The sequence below is a fragment of the Diabrotica virgifera genome, chromosome 1 (assembly GCF_917563875.1).
Source record: "Diabrotica virgifera virgifera chromosome 1, PGI_DIABVI_V3a".
Taxonomy (NCBI): domain Eukaryota; kingdom Metazoa; phylum Arthropoda; class Insecta; order Coleoptera; family Chrysomelidae; genus Diabrotica; species Diabrotica virgifera.
The window spans coordinates 106,778,942-106,805,721 of record NC_065443.1 but is presented as its reverse complement, the minus strand read 5'-3'; the positions used below and the strand labels follow the sequence as shown (position 1 = coordinate 106,805,721).

At 31.5% G+C, this 26,780-nt stretch overlaps 1 protein-coding gene across 1 annotated transcript in view; it reads right to left on the bottom strand.

Moving 5' to 3' along the window:
- Window positions 1-1,306: 1,306 nt before the first annotated feature.
- LOC114325444 (dynein regulatory complex protein 1-like) overlaps window positions 1,307-26,780 on the bottom strand; it is a 45,884-nt gene continuing 20,410 nt past the window's right edge. Inside the window, exons 4-9 of the mRNA XM_028273517.2 lie at window positions 25,180-25,451; window positions 22,668-23,010; window positions 20,127-20,477; window positions 16,614-16,807; window positions 15,840-16,043; window positions 1,307-1,641 (exon numbers count right to left, since the gene is read on the bottom strand). Coding sequence (XP_028129318.1) covers window positions 1,343-1,641; window positions 15,840-16,043; window positions 16,614-16,807; window positions 20,127-20,477; window positions 22,668-23,010; window positions 25,180-25,451 — 1,663 coding nt within the window. The 3' untranslated portion in view covers window positions 1,307-1,342. The remainder of the gene's footprint in view (window positions 1,642-15,839; window positions 16,044-16,613; window positions 16,808-20,126; window positions 20,478-22,667; window positions 23,011-25,179; window positions 25,452-26,780) is intronic.

Genomic DNA, 26,780 nt, shown 5'->3' with positions numbered 1-26,780 from the left:
CTGACAGTATTTCGTACCAACTCGTGGGAGCAATTCACCAGAGAGATCAGAACAAAGGGATTGAGTAGTAGGTAGCTAGTGGTCAATCTGTAAGTAGGTAAATATAAATCACAAACATAAATGAAATATTTAGTGCTATCACCAGGGGGAGAAAACGGCCTTCTTTATTTAGATGAACTTACCCAATTTTTTTTATGTATTTTAACCCGTAGAACACGAATTCTTTGAGTAACAGTTGATCCGGATGTCGATAAGATTGTTATACCTAAACAAAGAACTTGCAGAATTACATAACATCGATTTTTCGCAAAACAAAACATATTTTTGTATTTTTATGGGTAATTCTAAGCAAAAAATGTTCTTACAAGTTTTTTCGTAGGATGCATAGTTTTCGAGATAAACGCGGTTGTACTTTCAAAAATCCGATAAATTGCAATTTTTGAACCCGAATAACTTTTGATTAAAAAATAAAATAGCAATTATGCTTGCAGCATTTGAAAGTTCAAGTCATATTATACCGATTTTGATTATTTGTATTGCTAAAAATTTATTTTTTTATTGTTAAAAAAAGCAATAAACAGATAGTGCTTAAAACGCATGCATTGGGCATGCGTAAAAAGGCTCAAACACTATTTGTTTATAGCTTTGTTTAATAATAAAAAAAATTGATTTTTAGCAATACAAATAATCAAAACCGGTATAATTTAACTTGAACTTTCAAATGCTGTAAGCAGAATTGCTATTTTATTTGCTAATCAAAAGTTATACGGGTTCAAAAATTGCAATTTTTCGATTTTTTGAAAGTTTAACCGCGTTTATCTCGTCTCGAAAACTGTGCATCCTACGAAAAAACTTATAAGAACATTTGTTGCTTAGAATGGTCCAAAAAATACTAAAAAATGTTTGGTTTTGCGAAAAATCGTTGTTATGTAATTCTGCAAGTACTTTGTTTATAACAATCTTATCGACATCCGGATCAACTGTTACCCAAAAAAATTCGTGTTCTACGGGTCAAGATACATAAAATAACTTGGGTAAGTCCATATTAATAAAGGAGGCCGTTGTACTCCTCCTGGCTACAGCACTAATTAGAGAACACGGCATATAAAAATTGGAAACTATGTAATCAGCAGAAAATTCAGCCAAATATGACTTTTTCTCAACAAAATACATACCTACATTTTTCTCAACATAAAAAAGGAAGAAGGAAAAGGAAAAAAGACAAAAAATTAATCTATTCGTAGTTTTACAAAACGATCCTCAATATATCGATAAAAATCTTGTTTCTTTAGAAAAAATTCCTAAATTACTTATAAAATCATTTATTAATTTATAACAAAAATTACTTATTGCGAACAGAAAGAGAACATAATATGGGCGGTAATAATACATGATGATCTTGATACTTAGCCAATTGATTCGATAATCTTTCATTTATCTTTTTTAATTCAACTACCTCTTTTGCCATAGCCTTTCTCTCCTTTAAAATTTCATGATAGTGTTTAAGTCCTTTTAGTAAAGCATCCCACACTTTAAAACGTTCCTCACTGTAAACAGAAGTAATTCTTTTCCAGTATTCGCTAATATCCTCATCATCTAGTAGACGGGATATCGTGTATCGCCTTTTTTGTAATCTTTCACCTAAAAATAGGTAACTATATCTTAGAATAGCTACATCGATAGCAATAATAGTCTAAGAGCTAGTGAACCCTCTGACTAACGGTCTTCCTGTAAGACTAGAAATTTGTGTAGTGATAATTCATAGCACACCAAGGCTAAAAACCATGACCTGGCAAGCATCAGCCGTGCACGTGTGAACCAGGTGAATCGAAAAGTGCATAGTTTAGGGGTAAAATAAACTTTCTCCTGTAACGTTTAAATTTAAGTATGTGTTTGAGTAAGTCATTTAGAAGAAATATGTACAATGACAGGCGATTCTGAACAGCATAAGACCTTGCCAGGCGAGAGGAAGGATTAGGAGTTTTTCCTAAAATTATTTTTTTTGTATCGAATAATTTTTTTTAGGTTTTTTGAATCATTCCAAACATAAAAGATCTTTAGTGATTTTTCTCTTAGGTTAATATTTTTTGTTATATAAGCGATTAAAAATTTTTAAAATTGCGAAATCAGCCATTTTTAACCCTAAATCGGAAATTTAGCTAAAAATTTCAATGTCGCCAAGGTAGGTAGATATTCTTTAAACATTTATTGATGAAATCCCGAAGAGCTTTTTGCAATACAATATCAAAAAACCCCTTTATTTTTTAATTGCTAATCAAGCGGGCGCGACACTGTAGTATAATTGAGGACGTGTGAGTTTGCATAAATTCATTATCTCGAGAATGGGCATATTTGAAGAGAAATTCTCAGTCGATTTTTATTCTTAAATTAGGACTTTTTGGCATATATATAATACTAGTGACGTCATCCATCTGGGTGTGATGACGCAATCGATGATTTTTTTAAATAAGAGTAGGGGTTGTGTGATAGCTCATTTGAAAGGTTATTGAATTTTCTATTCACTAATATAAACATTAACATAATTATTTATACAGGGTATACAAAAAATTTTTTTTATTAAATTAACTTTGATTAAATTTGACAAATAGAAGAAAAATTTTTTTTGTACACCCTGTATAAATAATTATGTTAATGTTTGTATTATTGAATAGAGAATTAAATAACCTTTCAAATGAGCTATCACACAACCCCTACTCTTATTTAAAAAAATCATCGATTACGTCATCACGCCCAGATGGATGACGTCACTAGTATTATATATACGCCAAAAAGTCCTAATTTAAGAATAAAAATCGACCTGTCCGAGGATTTCTCTTCAAATTTGCCCATTCTCGAGATAATGAATTTATGCAAACTCAAGCGTCCTCACTTATACTACAGGTTCGCGCCCGCTTGATTAGCAATTAAAAAACAAAGGGGTTTTCGATATTGTATGGCAAAAAACTCTTCGGGATTTTATCAATGAATGTTTAAAGAATATCTACCTACCTTGGCAACATTGAAGTTTTTAGTTAACTGTCCGATTTAGGCATAGGCGTAACCAGGATGAACTTAAGGGGGGGGGGGGTTACAACTACTGGAAGGTCTGAGGGGTATGGTGTTAGCGTATAAAGCTCAAAGTACATCCCAATGGGGGGTTATAACCCCCAAAACCCCCCTGGTTACGCCTATGGATTTAGGGTTAAAAATGTCCAATTTCGCAATTTTCAAAATTTTGAATCGCTTATATAACAAAAACTATTAAACTAAGAGAAACGTCGCTAAAGACCTTTTCTGTTTGGAATGATTCAAAAAACCTAAAAAACTTTGCTCAATGCAAAAAAGATAATTTTAGGAAAAACCTCTAATCTTTCCTCTCGCTTGGCAAGGTCTTATGCTGTCCAGAACCGCCTGTCATGGTACACATTTCTTCTAAAAGACTTACTCAAACACATACTTAAATTTAAACTTTACAGGAGAAAGTTTATTTTACCCAATAAACTATGCACTTTTCGATTCACCTGGTAGAAACACGTGCAGGGCTGATGCCTGCCAGGTCATGGTTTTTAGCCTTGGTGTGCTATGACTTATCACTATACAAATTTCTACCCTTACAGGAAGACCGTTAGTCGGAGGGTTCACTAGCTCTTAGACTATAATTATAAAGATATTCAACAAAATATTTATTGCACTTTCAAAAAAAACAGAAGCCAAAAAAATTAATGAATGAATACCGTACGATAAGCCTGATTAGTCATCTTCTAAAATTGTTCCTAAAGGTAATCCATACGAGAATTTACAAGCTATGTAAAAGTCAAAATTCGCCCAATAGCCCACGGTAATAAGGTTTTTTTCATGACACTTCAACAGCCAAGCGTTTTTTCGACAGAATACCTATAAGAACAAATTGTAACTATTTCCTGCGTAGGATCTGGCGGCCATTTATATTTATAAACAATTTAGTATCAAAAAACGGCCTTTTTTCCTTTTTTTTTTCAAATTAATGGAAAACAGTAAGACATGGTTTTCTTAGTACAGACATCTTCGAGAGAATGGAAAAAGCTTTAAAATGGCGTATTACAAAGTTTAATAAATATACTCATTTTGGGTGCTTAATATGTGACAAAAATTTCAAAGCGATTTACTCAATTGTTTAAATTTTATTTAAATTGTTTATCCCAGAGAGATTTTTTGCAATAACATAAGCCAGAAAAAATAATGCTAGAACCATTCTACAGGTGTCAAATGAAAGAGCATAAGCTAAACTTTCAAATTGGTTTAAAAAAAGTGAATAGAAAATGCATTTATTAATAATAAATAATTATGAAAAAGTATGGTCAATTTTTCCTTATAAATTTTTTACTTTTTTGTATAATAAATTATACAGGGTGAGTCACCACTAACGGCACGGAAGATTACAGCGAAATGGTAGAAGATTTGAAAAATTTTTTAAATTAGTAGTTTGTAAGTTGATAAAATCTATATTTTAAAATTATTTTGAAATATACAGGGTGTCCCAATAAATGGCAACGTATCAAAGTTATATTTTTTTATGGAATACCCTATATTTTATTGCATTTTTTAATTGTCCGCAAAAAAATAAGGTATAGTTTCATAAGGCTTCCCTATACTTATGTAGAGAGTGTTCTGAGTTATGTTGACTTTTCTTAAAATGTAAAGTTTTAAAAGAAGGCTTATTCTCAAGTTATTTAAAAAATTATAAAAAATTACTTTTACATTTAATAATTTGGATATTGGTTGAATGTATTTCATGATTAATTATTATACATTTATTTACAGGGTGTTCAAAATTTACAGTTTCATTATTGGATTATTCAATGTGTCATATGATTCTTATTTTAAATGGAACACCATGTATATTAATAAATAAGTATACTAAACAATTTTACCTCTTTCGAATGGTATATGGATGTCCTATACCTAGATCTCATAGTTTTTGCATAATTTACAATTATTTAAATTCTTAATCTGTAAATCGATTTTAAAACAAAAGATGTAGTTAATTAATGGCATTGTATGACATTGTCACCTTATGACAGTACGGTCTGGTTTTTATTTTATAATTAATGTATTCCATGATTGATTAGTACTTATTTATTTACAGGGTGTTCAAAATTTACAGTTTCATTATTGGATTATTTAATGTGTCATATGATGCTTATTTTAAACAAAACACCATGTATATTAATAAATTATTGTACTAAGCACAGATTCCTCTTTCGAATGGTACCTATAGGGATTTTCTATAGCTAGGAGTCATAGTTTTTGCGTGATTTACAATTTTCTTAAAACGGTAAATTGATTTTAAAAATAATATTTTTATAGTCACTCTCGATTTTTAAACTACGAAATAAATGTTTGTTTACTGTATCATAATGAAATGAAAATTATGTTTATTTACTAGACCATTATTATGAAAAGTAGGTATATTGGTCTGTATACAATATATTAAAAAAAATCAGGATCTTCTATAAAGTCTAAAGTTCATAAACGATAAGTTAAATATTTATCATAATCCTCTTGGGTTTAATACTGGTGTAGTTGAGTTTTATATGGATAATAGTGATTTCTCTAAACCAGGGGTTCCCAAACTTTTTTGTACCACGCCCCCTTTTGTTGAAATGAAAGCTTCTCGCGCCCCCCCCCCTTTAAAATAAATTGTATGAGCCTAAATAGGAACAAAACAAAAACAAATAAGTATTAGCTTGAAAACAAAACATTTATTTATTCTGCCATAAGATACAACAATATCAGTTTCCATTAAATACAAAAATTATTAATAAAAGAAAAATAGATTAGGTTGGTTAGTGCGATGGATATGCTTGCATTTTATTTACTAGTATGCTTATTGGTGGCTGAATTTTAGTAAGTGCACAGTACAAGTCACTACCAACATCAAGTTTAATTATTTATATGGGAAATAAGCCACAATTAAAATGAAAAAAATAATTTTATTAACGTTTCGACGCCCAAATCGGGTGCCGTTGTCAAAATACAAAATATTACTAAATAAACAAAAATGTTGTTGCTAAGCAAAAAAATTCTTCCAATAATTTATTTAATCTGACTCATTTATATTGGCAATTTAGACATATATTATACATTTTAAAGTAGAAGACTTTAAAATGATATTGCCAATATTTATGAGTTGCGTTCCTGGGATATGAGGACAAAATTACAGATCTAATTACAAATGGACCTTATAGCAAATTAACGAAGGATCCAACGAAGACACTGGAAAACAAAATATATAGAACTTTATTCAAATTTAAAAATGATCTAACATACTATCAAAGAAAATTAATGACACCTCACTACAGTAAGACACCACATTTTTATGGAGTGCCGAAAATTCATAAAGCGAACATACCACTTAGACCCATTTGTAGTACCATCAATTCTCCTTGTAGTGAACTATCAAAATTCTTATTAAACATTCTAAAACCATTTGCTAATAATGATGACACTTTTATAAAAAATACAAAACATTTTTTAAACAAATTATCAACTATTGAATTTAATCCAAATAATATTTTAGTAAGTTTTGACATAAACAGTTTATTTACAAATGTACCATTAGATAAAACTTTAAACATAATCAAAACGAAATTAGAGAATGATAATACATTGGCAACTAGGACAAGACTAAATGTATCAGCTATAATGGAGTTATTGACATTATGTACTAATAATACCTGTTTTCAACTAAACAATGAATTCTATAAACAAAATTTTGGTCTAGCAATGGGCTCTTCTTTATCTCCATTATTGGCTAATATATTTATGGAGGATTTCGAAACTAATATTATTTCTAAACAAAATTTAAAACCCACAGTATGGTGGAGATATGTAGATGATGTGTTTTCAATATGGCCTCATAAATCAGAATTGTTGGATACGTTCCTGAATATTATAAACGATCAAGAAGAGACAATAAAATTTACAATGGAAAAGGAATACAATAACAGCCTACCTTTCCTCGATGTGTTGATCTCAAAGAAGGATATTGGATATGAGACTCAAGTGTATAGAAAATCAACACACACCAACAGATACCTCAATTACAAGTCAAATCACAACATCAACGTTAAAAAGGGAATCATTAAATCCTTATATGATAGAGCCAAAATTACTTGTTCTAACGAAAATTCCTTTTTAGCAGAAAAACAATTGTTAACATCTGTTTTATTAAAAAATGATTATCCTTTATCGTTTATAAATAAGGAATTGTCAAGATTGGATCGAATGGAACAGAACAACTTAGAACGGGATCCTACAACATTCACAAGAAATAATACGAAGAAAATATCAATACCATATATAAAAGGACTATCCGAGAAACTTAAAACAATAGGAAATAAATTCAACATTTCAACAACATTCAAAACAACAAACACATTGAGATCTATTCTATCTAAAACTAAACCTAACAATGATCAAGAAAGAACAAAGAATTGCATTTATAAAATACCTTGTGAATGCGAACAATTTTATTTAGGTGAGACATCAAGACCATTAGACGTTAGAATAAGTGAACATCAATCTTATATTAAAAATAGAGAATTTGATAGATCTCAAATATGTCAACACGCATGGGATAATGAACATAGAGTTCAGTGGAGAGATTCAAGTATAGTCCTGAAAGAATCAGATAGTAAAAAGAGAAAAATCAAAGAAGCGGCTCTAATTCTGCTAAATGAAACCAATTGTGTCGCAAATTCCTCGGTAGAATGCAGTAGGATGTGGTTGCCCATACTGAAAGAGGAAGTCAACAGAAAGAAAATACCAAGATTAGTAAGTCAATAACATCGAGCTGGTACATATTTTATATTTTAGTATTACTATATATCTAGTATTATTAATATTATTTATAATTTAAACATGTTACAAGTCAGAATTTGGTATTATTTTTTGAGTGTAAATTAAATGTAAGACCAAATACTTACGATGTCGGGATAGTATCACAGGTTTTTTCCTGGTTTTCCCTTGTGATTTACTATGAAGTCTCTAACGCGAGAATTTTACTGTCGTTGCATTTGGTTGTCTTTTTAAAGACAGATCACATGCTATAATTTTTTTGTGACGGATATTCTTGAGTTGGGGTTGATTTCATGTAATCGAATGAACTATCTTTCAGTAAGTCGTCCCAGGAACGCAACTCATAAATATTGGCAATATCATTTTAAAGTCTTCTACTTTAAAATGTATAATATATGTCTAAATTGCCAATATAAATGAGTCAGATTAAATAAATTATTGGAAGAATTTTTTTGCTTAGCAACAACATTTTTGTTTATTTAGTAATATTTTGTATTTTGACAACGGCACCCGATTTGGGCGTCGAAACGTTAATAAAATTATTTTTTTCATTTTAATTGTGGCTTATTTCCCATATAAATAATTAATCATAAAAATGCCACAAGGAAATAGCTTCAGAACAACAACATCAAGTTTATTCCGATACTTTGTTTTAATTGCCACGGGTGTTGAAAATCGCACAAATAGTTACTTGAAAAAGGCAAATATAAATGAAGAGCTTCCCGTGATACACTAAGATACACTTTGAAATATTTCAACCAAAATGAAGGTTTGTCAATTATAACAAAGTATTTGGCAGAGGAATCATGCAAAAAATAATTTGGATTTATTTGCAAAGCATCTTCTTGAAGCGATTCAGGCAGGGAGTCTATGTTGACATGAAATGGATCAGTTGACATTCTGTAAATAAAATTGTCACAAGTGTTTGGGAAGTATTTCTGGAACTCTTCAATTAGGCTCTCCAAATGGTTTGATATTTGGATTTTCAAACTTGATCCTTCATAAATGTCCTTGAAGCGTGTTTCTTCTGAGATTGGCTCTACTTTAGAGAAATTTGAATAATTTCAGGGGTTTGCTGATATTTTACGCCTCCAAAGTTGAGTAACTAAGCCTCAATCACAATGAGTAACTACTATATTTGAGTCTCCACCCTGCTGTTTTAGGTTAAGGCTGTTCAACGAGTCAAAGATGTCTGACAAATAAGCCAATATTACTTGGGTACAATGTTTTTTGAAGGCCATGTTTAGCTCATTTTGCTTTTGATGTTCCAAGGTGATTACTTCATCTTAAAGGTAAAATAATCTTGCCAACATGTTTCCTTTTGAGAGTCGTCATCGTACTTCTGTATGAAGTAACAGTGTTTTGTGATCACTTTCTAAATCTTCACAAAGAGTTTTAAACAGTCGAGTATTCAACGCACTGTTTTTTTAATGTAGTACTTTAATACACAACTTTAAGACAGCCATAAGTTCATTTGGAAGGGTTTTTGCTGCCAAGGCTTGTCGATGTATAAAACAGTGTATCCCAATCACATCAGCATTTTTCTCTATTACTAATTGTAAATAGCCTGAGCGAAAACCAAGCATTGAAGGTGCGCCATCTGTACATAAACTGATCAGTTTTTGCCAAGGGAGTTCATGTTTGTCAAAAAACTCTCACACTGCTTTCATAACATTAATAGCTTTTGTTGTGGTCTCCAGTCTCCAACTCTGTAGAAAAGAGTAGCTCGTCTTTCATTCTTTTGTTTTGAATATACCGAACATAAACAATTAACTGATAACATTGTGATATGTCAGTACTCAATACTCTCGTCTAGTTGAATAGCAAAAAATGGCGATTATTTTACTGCATCAACTATCTAATTTGTATGTCTTCGGTCATATCATCAATGCGGCGTTTCACAGTGTTGTCGAAAAGAGGTATTTGAAGCAGTTAATTTTTAATTTTAGAAAAATAACTAAATTTAATTTAATGTTCAACTTCTTTCGCGCCCCCCCTGATATGTCCTCACGCCCCCCAGGGGGGGCGCGCCCCCAGTTTGGGAACCCCTGCTCTAAACAGTCGTTTGACTGATTTACAATTCACCCGAAATTTTTTCTTTAGTAGTATTTGGGTTTTCCGTAACAGAAAGCAGGATATCAAGCTCCTTGACGTCATCACAAATAACTGGTTTATTTTTTATTTAACTTTCCGTATGCAACAATACCAGTAGCACGGAATCTATTGAAATCTCTCAAAAACGTCCTTTTTGGGGTGTCTTCTATCAGGATACTTTTGAGCGTAAACTTAAGAAGTTAAGATACAATTTTGGAAACACTCCCCAATGAAAAGTACCATGTCTACTCTTTCGTAGATAACGTGATTATTCATTTTTAGGAACAATTAAATTTGAATATCATACACGGATGTTTATATCTTTGATAATTACCAGACCGTACTGTCATAAAATGACGATGTCATACAATGAGATACATCTTTTGTTTTAAACTCGATTTACAGATTAAGAATTTAAATAATTGTAAATTACGCAATAACTATTAGATCTAGGTATAGGACATCCATATACCATTCGAAAGAGGTGGCTGCGTTTAGTATAATGGTGTATTAATATACATGGTGTTCCATTTAAAATAAGCATCATATGACACACTGAATAATTTAATAATGAAACTGTAAATGTTGAACACCCTGTAAATAATTGTGTAATAATTAATCATGGAATACATTCAACCAATATCCAACTATTTAGATGTAAAAATATTTTTTTTCACAATTTATTAAATAACTTAACAATAAGTCTTCTTTTAAAACATTACATTTTAAGGAAAGTCACCATAACTCAGAACACTCTGTACATAGGTATAGGGAAGCCTTATGAAACTATACCTTATTTTTTGCGGACAATTAAAAATGCAATAAAATATAGGGTGTTCCATAAGAAAAAATATAACTTTGATACGCCGCCATTTATTGTACCCTGTATATAACCCTGTATATTTCAAAATAATTTTTAAATGTAGATTTTGTCAACTTACAAACTACTAATTTAATTTTTTTTTCAAATCTTTTACCATTTCGCTGTAATCTTCCGTCCCGTTAGAGGTGACTCACCCTGTATATGTTTATTACAATTTTTCATCAATTATTATATACATAATATTACTTGTTAGTTGTGTACCTAAAACACAATAAAAAAAATAGATTTTTTGAAATAGTTATTAAAAAAGTTTACAAGGAAAAATTGACGATACTTTTGCATAATGATTTATTACTAATAAATGCATTTTTTATTCACCTTTTTTAAACCAATTTAAAAGTTTAGTTTTGACACCTGTAGAATAGTTCTAACATTATTTTTTTCTGACTTACCTTATTGCAAAAAAGCTTCCTGGGATAAACAATTTGAATAAAATTTAAACAATTGAATGAATCGCTTTTAAATTTTTGTCACATATTAAGCAGCACCAAAAAACCCTCATTTAACAAAAATTTCAAAGCTGTAGACTTATCTTTACAGTGGTTACAGCGAAAAAATTTTTTTGAAATTTAGCCCTTTTTCGCAATTATGTTAACAAAAAATGAATATTATTAAACTTTATAATACGCCATTTTAAATCTTTTCACATTCTCTCGATGTTTGTACTAGGAAAACCATAAGTCTTACTGTTTTCCATTAATTTGAAAAAAAAGGAGGTGCGGCCATTTTTGACACTAAATTGTTTATAAATAAAAATGGCCGCCATATCCTACGCAGGAAATAGTTACAATTTGTTCTTATAGGTATTACCTGTCAAAAAAATGTGTGTGTACTTTGTACGCACGTAAGAAGATATTCTTCTATTATATAGGTAATTTAAACGAAGTAAATATACTTAACAGGTTATTTGTATTTTATTTAAAAATTAAACTAACTTTCTTATCTACCACTTTCAAAAATTTTTTATTAAAACAACCAAAAATAAAAAAAATATGAATCGCCCAGGATTCGAACCCGCGTCCTTCCAATCTCGGAGCTAACGCCCTACCAACTACTCCAGCGAGGTCCTTGTAATTGACATGTAATTTTCGGATATAATTACACAACACGGCGACAAATAGTGTAAAAATGTTATGCCTACATAATATTTTATTATTTTACTACAGAGAAACACAAATCCAAAAACACAAGAATTATAATAATACATTTACTAAAAACCCTAATATATTCTTTTAATGACTTATTTGCACGGTTACAGATACATACATACTTATCTTGAAATATTAGCAACGAACTACATAGGTAGGTACTGTCTGTGTGCGCAGGCGCGCAGATTTATGTACAATTTTACCCTCAATCGAATCGCGCCTAAAGCAAAATATCTTCAAAAAAGTTTCAGTACCCTGGCTGTTGAAGTGTCACGAACAGTGTATATTGTTGTCTTATTACCCTGGCCTACAACCAGTTCGGGTTCATATTTCTATTGGTACGAGAGAGGCTTGGTTTTATTGCGACGTCTACGCATCATGTCTGGTTGATTACGAGAAAGCGTTTGATATTGTACAGCACGCCAAGATGATGCAAATAATAAAAGAGACAGGAATTAACAAACAAGATCTGAAAATAATTCGTAAACCTTTACTGGAATCGGACTGCAAACCTCAGAGATGAAGGTGAACACACCGAATATGTGAAAATCATGAGCCCTGCCGAGAGGCAGGGCTGCATTTTGTCCCCCCTAATTTTCAATCTTTACTCTGAAAGAATATTTATCGAAGCTTTGCACGAAACTGAAAAAGGTAAAACGGGTACTGACTAAATAACATCAGGTATACAGATGCCACCATAGTATTTAGAGACAACCTAGAAGCCCTACAAGTCCTCATGAACAGAATCACGTATTACAGTCAAAAATATGGACTCAATATAAATTTAAACAATACAAAACTTATAAGCATAAGCAAAAAAAAAGTTAACTTAAGGTCAACTCTACATCAACCAAACCACTGTAGAAAGAGTGACGCACTACAACTATCTCGTCACCATAATAAATGAAGAATGGACCAACAACTAAGAGATAAGAGCGCGAATCGGAAAAGCTAGATTCAATTTTAACCGTATGGGGATATGCTCTTGCATTTTGCAAGAACCGCAACCTTTCTCTTGGTATAAAATTAAGAATGCTGCCATGGTACGTCTTCTGTCCATTTTCATGGGCTTGAATCATGGACCATGAACGAAGATATGTGCCGAAAATTAGAAGCATTTGAGATGTGGCTATATCGTAGAATTCTTAAAATTCCGTGGATTGACTGGGTCACAAATGAAGAGGTCCTTAGAAGAACGTGGAAGAACCAAGAGGTACTAACCACTATCAAATCTCGAAAGTTGGAATACTTTGGACACATTATGCGAAATGAATCCAGATATGCCCTCCTACAAGCCATCCTGCAAGGAAAAATATTTGGAAAGCGATGTCCAGGAAGACGAAGAACATCCTGGGTAAAGAGCCTCAGAACCTATTTCAATACAACACATATGCAGTTTTTAAAGGAGTGTGTTAAATTGGCAAAGGATCACCAAAAAAAGAGCAATGCGACAAATTTCTGGCGATAATGTTAAGATGGTATCCAACGAAACGTGGCGTGACAAGTTAACAGAAATAGAAAATATGAATCTAATAGAAAAAGATAAAAACTAAGACGGGAATCAATTCAATTCGAAATAGCGTTATTTCCATCAAAATTTGTGATTTGCAATCATGCAATCCTTATTAGGCTAGGACCAAACCTCTATTTATGGCAGGCGTGAATAAGTGCGAAGGCTACTATCGTTTGTCGGTAAATGAACACGGTTCAAAGGAAGTCAGAAGCTGACACGAAGTGCCGTAGAAATTTTACTATGGATTTGTCTGACGACGTTGTGTTGGGATTTTTATCATTGCCTGAACTAACCAACTTACTAAAATTTCTACCGCTAACAGTTGTGGTGTACCTTTGATACTCGAGGGGATAAGCTCCATCAGAATGGTCCGACCAAATTGGTCCTTTTTACTATTATATATTTTCTATTTCTCGTTGCTGACGTAAACTGGTGAAGCTTGCCACACCACACTCCATCGGATTCCAGCTTTAGAAGACCTTGAGTTTTCAGAGCAACAACTAACACATCCACGGAGGAAGCTACAGCTACATTAGGAAGGGAGTGACAAATTAATGTTTAAGACGTTTGAAACAACAAGAAAAGGTTAATGCGAGTTAATAGTAAAATCAAGCTAGAAAGTATTGGCATATCTTGCAATAAGGAAAAAACCAGAAAATTGGAATATATCGGACATATTACACGTGGAGAAAGATACAACTTGCTCCATTTCATTAATCAGGGAAAGATTCAAGGAAAAAGAAGCTTCACGAGACGTAGAATATCATGGTTGCGTAACCTGAGAGAATGATACAGATGTACATCAAATGAACTTTTCAGTTATATATCTGCAACAATTATTTCCGATTCACTCTCTGTTCTTGTTGCTATTCAAACTATAGATTTTCCCAATAACCATTCAAATATTTATATCCTACTAATTAAGAAAATCCGTTTTGAAATTCATAAAAATAAAAGAAGAGTGAACTTTTTATGGGTTAAGGCTCATATAGGACTAAGGACTTTTTATGGGTTAAGGCTCATATAGAACATATATGTTGATAGTTTGGCTAAAAAAGCTATTGAGTATGGTATTTCAAATAATTGTAAGTTTTGCATATCTGATTTAGTTAACACTATTAAGCATCGAGTTAAAAATCAGTGGAGTCAATCATGGCGAGATCTTTTTAAACAATCCAAATCTCAGTATTCACTGATTCAACCTTCTGTTCCAAATATATATTGGTTTAACAATTATGTAGTACCTCGAAGATAAATAACAACAATAATCAGAATAAAGTTTGGACATGCATGTTTCCCTCTACATCTAGCAAAAATTAAAGTATTTGATTCAAACCTTTGTACTGAATGTCAGAAAGTGGGTGATTTGAATCACACTTTCTTTGAGTGCACAAAATACATTCCATACAGCTATAATTTAATCGAACATTTAATAAAATGTAATGTTTTTCCACCTTTCAATATATCCTATCTATTGTCTCTGAACAGCAAAAATATATATGATTATTTAATGAAATTTATCTGTGAAACTAAAATTAACCTCTAAATTTTTTTTTGTTTAACTAATGCCTCGACAACTAATGGCCATTGGCATGGTAGGTACGGTAATTTTGAACAGTTAGGTACCTAGTGTCATGTGTAGTGTGTGTGTTGAGTAAGTGTCTTGTTACTTTGCAAAGTCGACGTCATTGTCTTTGCAAAGATACGCTAATTGTATTCGAACGTCTGCGGTCCCTCCGGTGAGTACCGATCACACAAGGACATAAACTATATTCATTTATTAATTTATAATAAATGAAAAATTCCTGACCCTGGTGAGATTCGAACCCACAACCTTTCGGATTTTTTCAATCCAAAGGCAGGCGCTCTTACCACTGAGCCACGGAGAGGGTAGCTCTAAATTTATTAATCCTGATAATTTGATATATTATGTACATATGGAAAAAGAAAAAGAAGAAGATGTATAATAGAAAAATGTAGTGAGCAACTTGGATAGTCCATAGCGGCCAGCTGCAGCTTTTAAACTGAGTAGAGAGCTGTGGAAGAGTTTGCTATAAAACTCTAAGGACCTCATTGCCTTCCTTATGTATGAATAGAAAACAAAAAGTTGTGACTGGCTAATTGACACCCAAGTCTATGACATAAAACAAAAAAAACTTTTCAGAACAGCCATCTCTAAAGTCCAAGTAGCTATGATGATTGCCGACCTGCGTCGCGGAGATGCCACTTGCAGAAGAAGATGGATTACAATTAGAGTATTCGCGGTGTGCAATTACTTGGAGGGGATACGAGTCCCAATAAAGTTAAGATTAATGTGAGATTCCAAATTAAGGGTTTAATTTGTGATTGAACATTACTTTACCTGTGGTTGGAATTGGATTCGACTTCTGGTGATAGAATTCTATAAATTCGTTCAGAGCTTTTATCACATATATGCGACTGATAACTAAAGGGTGGTGAAACTGGCATACCGTTCTATCTTTAAGGTCCTTCATCTGTATCCTTTTTTTCGCCATCATGGATTTTCGTTTTAATATAGAGTCTGACTCATCAGCTTCAACACCGTCTAGGAAAAAAGCATATAAATAAATCTATGTATTTTTTTACTAGTAAACAAATGTTGATTTGTTTAAATTCAATACTCCAAGGGTATGATTCTGCACTCAGTTCCTAAATTTATGTATTTTGTTTAAAAAATACTTTAATGTTCATCTGGTTCTAAAGAGTATGTCAAAAGACCATGAAGCAAAGCCTAAAAATGCAAACTGTTTCAAAGTTACTCTTTTGTGGTGCGTTTTACTTCAAGTTTGGCAAATATTATGAAAACAATCTTTAAAAATAAAACTAGAATTTTATTTTGCATCAAAATGAAAATACATTTTCGCGCCACGTAATATTCATATCAGCTCTTTTGTAGCTGGAATATTGTATGCGCCACTCATTTTTACGGCGTTTAGCGGTTTTTTATTCTTGTTTGATTTTACGAAGAAAAAAAGTTATTCTTCATAACAAGCTCTGCATGGTCTAAAATCTAAGATGCAACCATCAAATTTTATCGTGTATATTTCTATTAAACTGATATTATTAGGAAAAAAATTGTTGGTAAATATAAAGGTTACAAAAATCTTTATCTCACCAATCGAAATATCGTCTTCTGTTGATATGTCCGAAAAATCTACACCAGGTAATAGCTCCTCAACAGCATTTTCTATAACTATCTTTGATTCTTGTGTCATTTTAATAGCTTCTTCCAAAGGTAGAATATTCGCATTATATAATTTACTAGTGTGTTGTTGATTGAAGCCAACAGAAAGAGAAGAAACCATCGTTCTAGAAAAATTAAAAATATTTTTTTATTTAGAAATAGCCTCTATTAAAAGAACTATTTAAAATTTTATATTTTTCTTCTACACTGGGATGCAAAATTGGTGGTCCTTGTATTACTATTTTGTGTTCCAAATATTGTATCAATCCTTTATATACTGTTACATAGTTAGCTGTCTGCCCAGATCTCAAGTCAACAAACACTGGCGCCACATGCCTAACGGTAAATCTTCCGCACCTTTCTCGAAGGCTTGTACATGTACATGTGTTCAGATACGGGTTTGGAATAGCGGCGAACGAAAATCCAAGTAACTGGTGCAACGTCATGAATGAAGCTACATTTTAGAGAATAATCCAGAACCGGCTTTAGATAATATAATAAGAGAGTTTGTATGGAATGGACTCACTGATTTTTTTTACTGTGCGCGCTTGAATACTTTGTACAAATATATTATTTTAGAATAATGTGTTATAAATTATTGTAAATAGTAAGTGTAACGAATGAAATAAATAAAAACTACATAAACTACATAAATACATTTCAATGCATTAATTTAAAAACCACATTCTAGTTAATATATATGTTACAGTTCAAGTTGATTATCCAGTTGGAGTTGACTTTTCCTAGTTCGAGTCGACTTAAACGGCTGGTTTTAGTAAAAGTTGATTATAAATATAAAATGAAGATTTTTATTCAACATTTACTAGTAAAAGTAGACTCCAACTAGTTAAAGGATACCCTTCCCAATGCCATTTAGTAAAAGTTGATTCACACAAACAACCGATTCTAGAAATTAAATGTTACTGTATATGTATTATGTTCAAATCGTGATATTTATAGTCCAGGCTGTATCGTCACCCCCGTTAGGTAAATTATTCCAGTTCGATTTTTTTGCACAAACTTACTCAAAAAGAGGTCCTTATAACGAATCCACAGGGTGTCAGGTGGTACCGTAATCGAAAAATTGTTTAAACATTTTTTTTAAATAAATTCACAAAAGAAATTCACTTCGGACATTTTTTACATCATTAATTTGGGTCATTCGGAGCAAAAGAGGTCTTTTGTGATTTTTCTGTAAAATTTATTATTCTCGAGTTATACGCGATTTAAAATTTGAAAAATGCGAAAATTACCATTTTCAAGACTTAATAACTCAGTTAAAAATTATTATTATGAAAGACAGAAAGTCAACAAATCAAATTTTAACGACCCCCTACAAGGTACTGAAGGAATATTTGTCATTATTGTATTACTAAGCTGTTATTTTTAATTATTAACAATGAGCGCTAGGATCGTATTGAGGCGGCTGTCAATGTGAGTGTGACTGAGATGCACCATTAGACGGTCGGAATGGAGTATCTTACTCGCACTCACATTGACGGCCGCCTCAATACGCTTTTAGCGCTCATTGTTGATAATTAAAAACAACAGCTTAATAATAAAATAATGACAAAAATTTCTTCAGGATCTTGTAGGGGGGGCTTTAAACTTTGATTAGGTGACTTTCTGACTTTCATAATAATAGTTTTTAATCGAGTTATTAAGCCTTAAAAATGGTCATTTCGCATTTTTCAAATTTTAAATCGCGTATAACTCGAAAACTATCAATTTTAGAGAAAAATCACAAGAGACATTTTTTACTCCGAATGACCAAAATAATCTAAAAAAATTAGAAAACAGTTCGTGAAGTATGCTTTTTGCGCACGCACGCGATGTTTAGAGCACGAGCGGGCCGAGTGCTATACATCGCCTAAGTGCGCAAAAAGTACTTCAAGCACAGTTTCATACAATATTTTATCTACCAAAAAACAAATAAAAAACTGCAACTCTTCGTCACTGGAATACATTCTTATTTTACAATTTTTTAGAACTTTGATATTTAAAAATTCAAACTTCTGTCAAACCATAAAACTTTTAAAACTTTTTTTGTAATTTATTGCTCACATTTCATCACCATGACAAGGCGAAAGTTAAGGATATTTGATTATATGAAAGTGTGCTAAAAACAGTGCGAAAAACTAAATCCCATTTAAAACACATTATTACTTCAGGCTCACTTTAAACCCTTCATGTACTGCTATCTATATTTACAATTTTCACACAATAAAAACTTATACATAAAATATGAGGTAGAGTAGATAAGAATTATTTTTGTGAATTTGGTTAACAAAAATTGGTTAAACAATTTTTCGATCGTGGTACCGCCTGACACTGTATATTTGTTATAAGGATGTATTTGTTTGAGTAAGTTTGTGCAAAAAAATCGAATCAGAATAATTTACCCAACGGGGGCGACGTTACAGCGTGGACTAATAAGTAGTTGAAACGGTCAAAACAAAGAGACGCACACTCATCAAAAATGCACGTGAGATTATACTCCTATAAATTGTATAATCTACTTTTATTAACAAGAGTTAGGAAGAGTCAACTTCAACTAGTAAAAGTTGATTTAAATTTTTCAAATCAACTTTTACTGCTCGTTTCAGTTGAAGTTGACTCGAACTAGGAAAAGTCAACTCTAACTGAAAATCAACTTGAACTGTAACATATACACTGTGTCCGTAAAGTATGGAACAAATTCTTTTTTAGCTAAACAGAGCATTTTAAGAAATAATCCTGAAACACGTCGATTTTTGATTTTAATTTACCGTATTTTAAAATAATATTCTAATATACAGGGTGAATTACTTTCGAGTAATGACGTCACCGTCATTTTTTTTTAAATAGAACACTCCCATTTTGTCTTAATTTTCGGATTACTCTAGCTGAGTTGATTCCAAAAATGTATCACATGTTGATTCAAATTGGTACAGGGTGGACAAAAATACAATAGTTTTGTGTGTGCTCATATTATTAAATTTTAATTAATTTTTGATATTAAATTAAACTATATCAAAAATTAATTAAAATCAAAAATTAATTAAAATATCAAAAATACAATAAGTATTTTTGATAATATTGTTAATTTAACTAACGCGTTACTTTAAGAACACACACAAAGCTATTGTATTTTTGTCCACCCTGTACCAATTTGAATCAACATGTGATACATTTTTGGAATCAGCTCAGCTAGAGTAATCCGAAAATTGAGACAAAATGGGGGTGTTCCATAAAAAAATGACGGTGACGTCATTACTCGAAAGTAATTCACCCTGTATATTAGAATATTATTTTAAAATACGGTAAATTAAAATCAAAAATCGACGTGTTTCAGGATTATTTCTTAAAATGCTCTGTTTAGCTAAAAAGAATTTGTTCCATACTTTACGGACACAGTGTATAATAACTGTAGGTATGGATAAGAGTATAATGAAGTTGACTTACCCCGCTAGTGAATGTTCTGGAGTATTCAGATGGGCACAAAACAAGCAATAACAATACGGCAAAAAGAACGGAATGACTTCGAGGGTTCTATGCGAAGTATTCAAGTCTAAGGCGTCAAATATATGATCCAATCTAACCAAATGTCTTTTATCATCTTTGTACTGAGTTATCAGCGATTTAAGTCTACTTTCGGTTAGAAAACCTCCTTTATCAGATAATACACCAAGAATTTTCTTCAGTAGATTTTTATAAAAAACAGTAGGGGCCAGATTAAAATCTATTAGACTTTCGTCAAGAGTTTTTGTTTCAGAATCCGTAGGAGGATTTTCGTACAGCAATATATGTGCTCGTCTAAAAATAAAAATTCAAAATTACATTGTTGGGATATATACAGATATTTAAAATCACTGAGTATATCTAACAATGCTTAAACCTATTTATTTATTACTGGTTATTAATAGTTAGGTTATTGTTACACACTGATACGTATTTCACTGTGTATCGCAATATTATAATTTATTACCAACAATATTATTATTTTGGTATTTCACATTGTTAGAAAGCAAACGCCTAGAAAAATAGGGAATACCTACGTCTGCAGATATAATGGATACTGCCACAAAGGTATTAGAGGAAAATTATTCTCTACGCCGAGCAGCTGAGATATTATATAATGTTAATTTTGTAACTTTACGACGATATGTGCTCAAAAAGCGCAATAATCCGGTTATTACAAATAATACAGTGCGTCCATAAAGTAACGCATAAATTCATTATTTCGTAAACCGGCGACTTAAAAGAAAAATCCCGAAACAGGTCGATTTTTATTTTTAATTTCCGATTTTTTGACATATACATCATACTAGTGACGTCATCCATCTGGGCGTGATGACGTAATAGTTGATTTTTTTTAATGAGAATAGGGGTCATGTGATAGCTCATTTAAAAGGGTATTCAATTCTCTATTCCCTAATATACACATTAACATAAATATTTATACAAAGTGTTCAAAAAAACATTTTTTTAATTAAAATAATTGAAACAAAAAGAAGAATTTATGTAATTTATCTAATTCAAAATACGTTTTAATGTTGTCAGAAAACAGGAAAAAAATTTATTTGACAAATAAATATTGTTTTTCATTTAAATTCAATGTTAAAGCTGCCACCCACCTGCCTCTTGCCAGTTTGAACATTTTGTTCAAGCGAAAATCAATGTTTATTTGTCAAATTTTTTTTTTCAATTTACTGACAGTAGGAAAACGCATTTTGAATTAAATAAATTACATAAATTCTTCTTTTTTAACTATTTAGAATGGGAAATAAGCCACAATATTATTAAAAAATGATTTTTATTAACGTTTCGACGCCCAAATCGGGTGCCGTTAATAACAATAAAACGTTAATAAAAATCATTTTTTAATAATATTGTGGCTTATTTCCCATTCTAAATAGTTAAAATTGTAAAAATGCCACAAGAAAATAGCTTCAGAACAACATTCTTCTTTTTGTCTCGATTATTTTAATTAAAAAAATATTTTTTTGAACACCCTGTATAAATAATTATGTTAATGTTTACATTAATGAATAGAGAATTTAATACCCTTTCAAATGAGCTATTACATGACCCCTATTCTCATTTAAAAAAATCATCGATTACGTCATCACGCCCAGATGGATGCCGTCACTACTATGATATATATGCCAGAAAACGAGAAATTAAAAATAAAAACCGACCTGTTTTGGGATTTTTCTTCAAAGTTGCCGGTTTGCGAAATAATGAATTTATGCGTTACTTTATGGACGCACTGTATAATATTTAAATTGGATCGTTAGACGTTCGATAAGGGCTTTACGTGGTCAAAACATTTTTTTAATTTAAGACACTAGATATGATATGTTTCACTGTGTACCAATTCTGGTACACAGTGAAAAAAATTTCGGTATTTTTACTTTGCGTTTTATTTTTTTATTATGCGAATTTTTAGAGAATTTCGTTCTTAGCATGTTAAGAAAGAGTTAGGGCCGGTTGTTCGAACACTAATCAAAAATGATCATTATCAAATATTTAATTACTATCACAACTGTCAATGTCAACTTTGATTGGGTTGCTGAAAACATAATTATTGATTACAATTATGAAATTAATTAATCAATTATGTTACTAATTGTTATGTTAATTGATTAACTAATCTCATAATTATAATCAATTATGTTTTCAGCAACCCAACCAAAGTTGACATTGACAGTTGGTGACAGTAATTAAATATTTGATAGTGATCATTGTTGATTAGCGTTCGAACAACCGGCCCTTTGTCTAACATACTGCTTTGAAAATTTTCCTTTTAATTCAAAAATAAATTTTTTGAACTTAATTTTTTTTTTGTTTCACTGTGTACTACTCTCCCCTACGTATTTTTTAGTTTCGCGATCCGATGTTCACTTCGCGAAATATTCGACCGTCCCGATACTTTTGGGACACCCTATATTATGTGTATGAATGTATGAAAATATATAATTAAAAAATATTAGAACTTTTTACCTAAAACTAGCCATGGAACTATATTCTAAAAAAATTTGTTCTGGCTTAACCCATTCCTTAGCCATCTGTTGATGATGTAGAACTTTATCAATGTCCATTATTTTCTCTAGAACTTGCAGACAATGTTTTTTATTTATTTCCCACAATTTGTTAAATTTGCTTTCATTAACTTTAGAAATGTGATCAGCCCTTGCTTCAATCTCCAAAATCCGCTGATGTATTTTACTAATCATTTCAGTGGTTTTTTTAATGTTATTATTTGTCGTTTCCTTGTATGAGGATAGTTTGTGGCGCATTTCAGTTATAACGTCTTGCAGTTTATTTATTCTTCTCTTTTGTTGACCTAGAATACAATAGAAATATGCATTATTGTCACTGAAAGTTTCACAATTTTATGGACAAAGCTTACAAAGAGTCAGAAAATAACAACAATAGATAACGAAATACAACAAACACATTCTATTGTAAAAAATTAAAATAAATTGCAAATGGCATAATTCAACCTTAGAAACTAATAAGTTTAAGCTGTGATACCCAATTATAGATAACAGTTCTGACTAATTGCCTAAGTTGTGTTCAGAGTGTTAACATTTTTGTTCAGTAAAGGTGAACCTCGTGTAGTACAGAAAATATGGCATCGGTTATTAGTTAAAAATCTAAATTGGTTTTGTGATAAAATGATACAGTCGAACCCGCTTATTGGAATAGCCTTCGTGCCAAGCAAAAATATTCCTATAACCGGGATATTCTAATAACCGATCATTGATGGCTGGTAGAAATAAGTGTACCTACTGATTAGACCTACATAATAATAGTACATACTATGTATGTTCCTACATTTACATTATATTTTTATTTATTTTTAGGTCCTTTTATGTCAATGATACAGCAGTGATACTTATTTTATTAAAAAACCAAATTACATTTTCTGTGCATAAATCCATTAATAAGCATGAAATGTGTGCAATATGTAGACATGTATATATTATCTTATTTAAAATGCATACACCCAAATTACTTCTCATTTTTTTTTGAAAAATCTTTAATGCCTGGTTGCACCAACAGATCTTAGGCTTAAGCCGAGAATATCATAAGAATTAATGTAATATAATGACAAATGACAATAAAATATAATAGGAATATCATAATATAATAATAGATATACTTGATAACAAGGTAAGAATCCAAAATTATGGTGCAACGTAAGTGATACTTCCGGTGGTCCTGCCTATAAGCAGAGCTTAGCTAAGCTGGAGCTTAAAATTTGTTGGTGCAACCAGGCATAAGTTATACAAATTAGAAAAAATTACATTGAATTGGCCCTCCAGAAAACTTTTTATAATACATATTACAAACGGTTAGGACTTGCCGACTTGGATGGAATATCCACAAAATCGAAAAAATCTTCATATTTTGCTTCATCTTTCGCTTTAATATTGAGTTGGGTGGTTTCATTGTTTTGCTCTAAATCTTCAGTATCTGCGAAAACCGATAAATTATCGTCAAAAGAAACAACTCTTAAAAATATTCGTCCTTTATTTTGTCGAATTCTGTGTTTTGATGAATTGGCAGGCAAAAAACGGATTGTTAAAATATTCAAACTCATGTCAGGTTTATGGACAGGGCGGTTATCAATAACTAAGAGAACATTTCTATTCTTGTCTGCCATTGTATTGTCGAAGTCAATAAACCATTAACCAATAAAATTTATAACTGCAACCAAGTGGGTCGCAATAGAAATTTTTAGACAAGTAAAAAGTAGGTATTTTATGGCCTGTTGTTTTTCGTAAAAGGGTCCAACTGGTGCGCAATAAAGTATTTATTATCTGAAAAACATAATAAACCAGACATAATTTTATTTTTTTTGGAAAATATGAATAAAAATTTGTTCGTCCACTTGAATAATATTCGATTAAGCGGTATTAATTCATTAAAACGTATTCCTATAAGCGGATATATTTATTAAGGAGCAAATGGAAACGTTTCGGGACCTCAAATTTCTATTCCTTAAACCGGGATATTCTTATAACCGGTACTCTAATAAGCGGGTTCGACTGTATTTTCAATGAGAAAGGACATAAATCGGGCATTTAGGAGTGTTTCAGTAATTTTGGAGAGTACCGGTAGTTTAGCAATGGGTCTATAGTTACAGTCATTAGTTTTTTCACCACCCTTATGAAGAGGAATAATAATGGCTGTCTGTAGGCACTCTGGAAACTTACTTTTGCTAAAGGAATCATTAATTAGGCCGACGTGGACTTCCAACACATTTTCTGGGAGATTTGAGAAGATTTTTATGGATAGTCCATTAGTGCTACAGGAAGATTTGCTTTTGGTACTATTGATTGTTTGTATCAGTCCAGATTTAACAACTGGTCTTAGAAAGAATGATTTTGAGACAATTTTTTAATTAGAGTGATATGAATTGGGATCTTGTTGTGGCAAAATAGTTGATGTTATATTTTTACTCACATTAACGAAGTATTCATTTAGTAAAATAACCTAAGTTAACCTTTTAGTAAAATGTTCTCATCCTGCCTTCTAGATAGTATTTGGTAATTGTAGTCTAATTTCTCGCTATTATATAAGGATGCAACTTTAATATGCTCCATCTCTTGACGGGCAGCATCAATTATACCAACGAGTTCAAATTTACGAGTTCTGAAATCCTCTTCAAAACCTTCGTGTATACTCATCATTTTTTCTTGAAAATCTTCTAATGCACGGAATTGTGCTTCTGATTGGGGAGCTTCCATATCGCACATATTTTGATGTAGGTCCTCCCTAGCAAAAAAATTAAAAATGAATTAAAAAAAAATTTTTTTTAAATATTTTTAAATGTTTATAAACAGTCCATTAAAATGTTACATGTATTAGGCCGTAGCTTGCATTTTTTAGAGGACGCAATTTTATTTTTATAATGTGTAGGAGGGGTCAGTAGAAGCTTAAGTTCAAGTTTGCGGGGTCGCCACCCTTGTCCCATGGCCGCCATCTTGAAAAAGGGGGTGCAAAAGGTTTTCGTGCTGTATCTCGTAAACTAGTAACCCTACAGAAAATTTAGTGAAACATAAAATGTAGTAAATTAAATTTTATACAATTTTTGTTTTATTACTTTTTATCGTCAAGTGACCAACAAAAAAGTTATACGCTCTGAACTTCGCTGGTGTCGCTCCTAGCGGATTAGTAATGCAACTTTCACCGGTAATTTTTAAATTTATTATTTAATTGTTAGCGCTTAAATATTTACAACGCAAAAAAGTAATTAAATTGTAATCGATTTTTATAAGATTTTGCTAATCATTTTGACGTTCTATTGATGAAATATTAATTTCTTACTTCGGGTACTTCCACAATTATCATGTAGATGGCGCTAAGATTAATAGATTAATTTATAATTACATATTACGGAACATTAAAAAAACTTAAATTCAGTATTTAAAACGTAAGTATATTTAAGGTAAAAATATATACCACAGCTTTGACCAACTAATATTTTTGATTAATGTTTTTATTTTTAATTTTAAATTAATCACTTTGACATTTATGTCAAATTTCCAGTAAACGTTTACAGACTTGTCACTACTGGCGCTCGCGAGTTTTTAAATATCCCCTTGAAACAGGCTGGAAGAATCACAATCTAAATATCGCAAAAGTCCGTCTCTGTCGTTATAGATAGAAGTAAGACGAAATGTACTTCCCAACGCGTTTCTCTTGGGCCACCCACAAGAAAGCGAAGGATTAATATTTTAAGAAATTCTAGACGCCTAAGCTGATAATTTAGCTATTGCAGGCAGTAAAATCACAAAGACACTTTAGAGCTCGAAGACAGCTTTCCTAAGAATTATTTACTTTGCACAGGATATGCCTCATAAAAAGAAGAATAGGAAAGATTGCTAAATGTTTGAGTGATAGAAATCTAAGAATTCCACAAAAGTACGACGCAGTAACTTTCGTGGGAATCCTTAAACGGTTACAAAAAGGACACTCGTGGTGATTGGCCGAAAAAGAAACGTATGATCATAATAAGGCTGGTCTAAACATTATTTCCCAGCTATGTGATTGGTACGAAAATTTCGGAATGATGATTATTGGTCAAATTAGGTGATAGCTGTG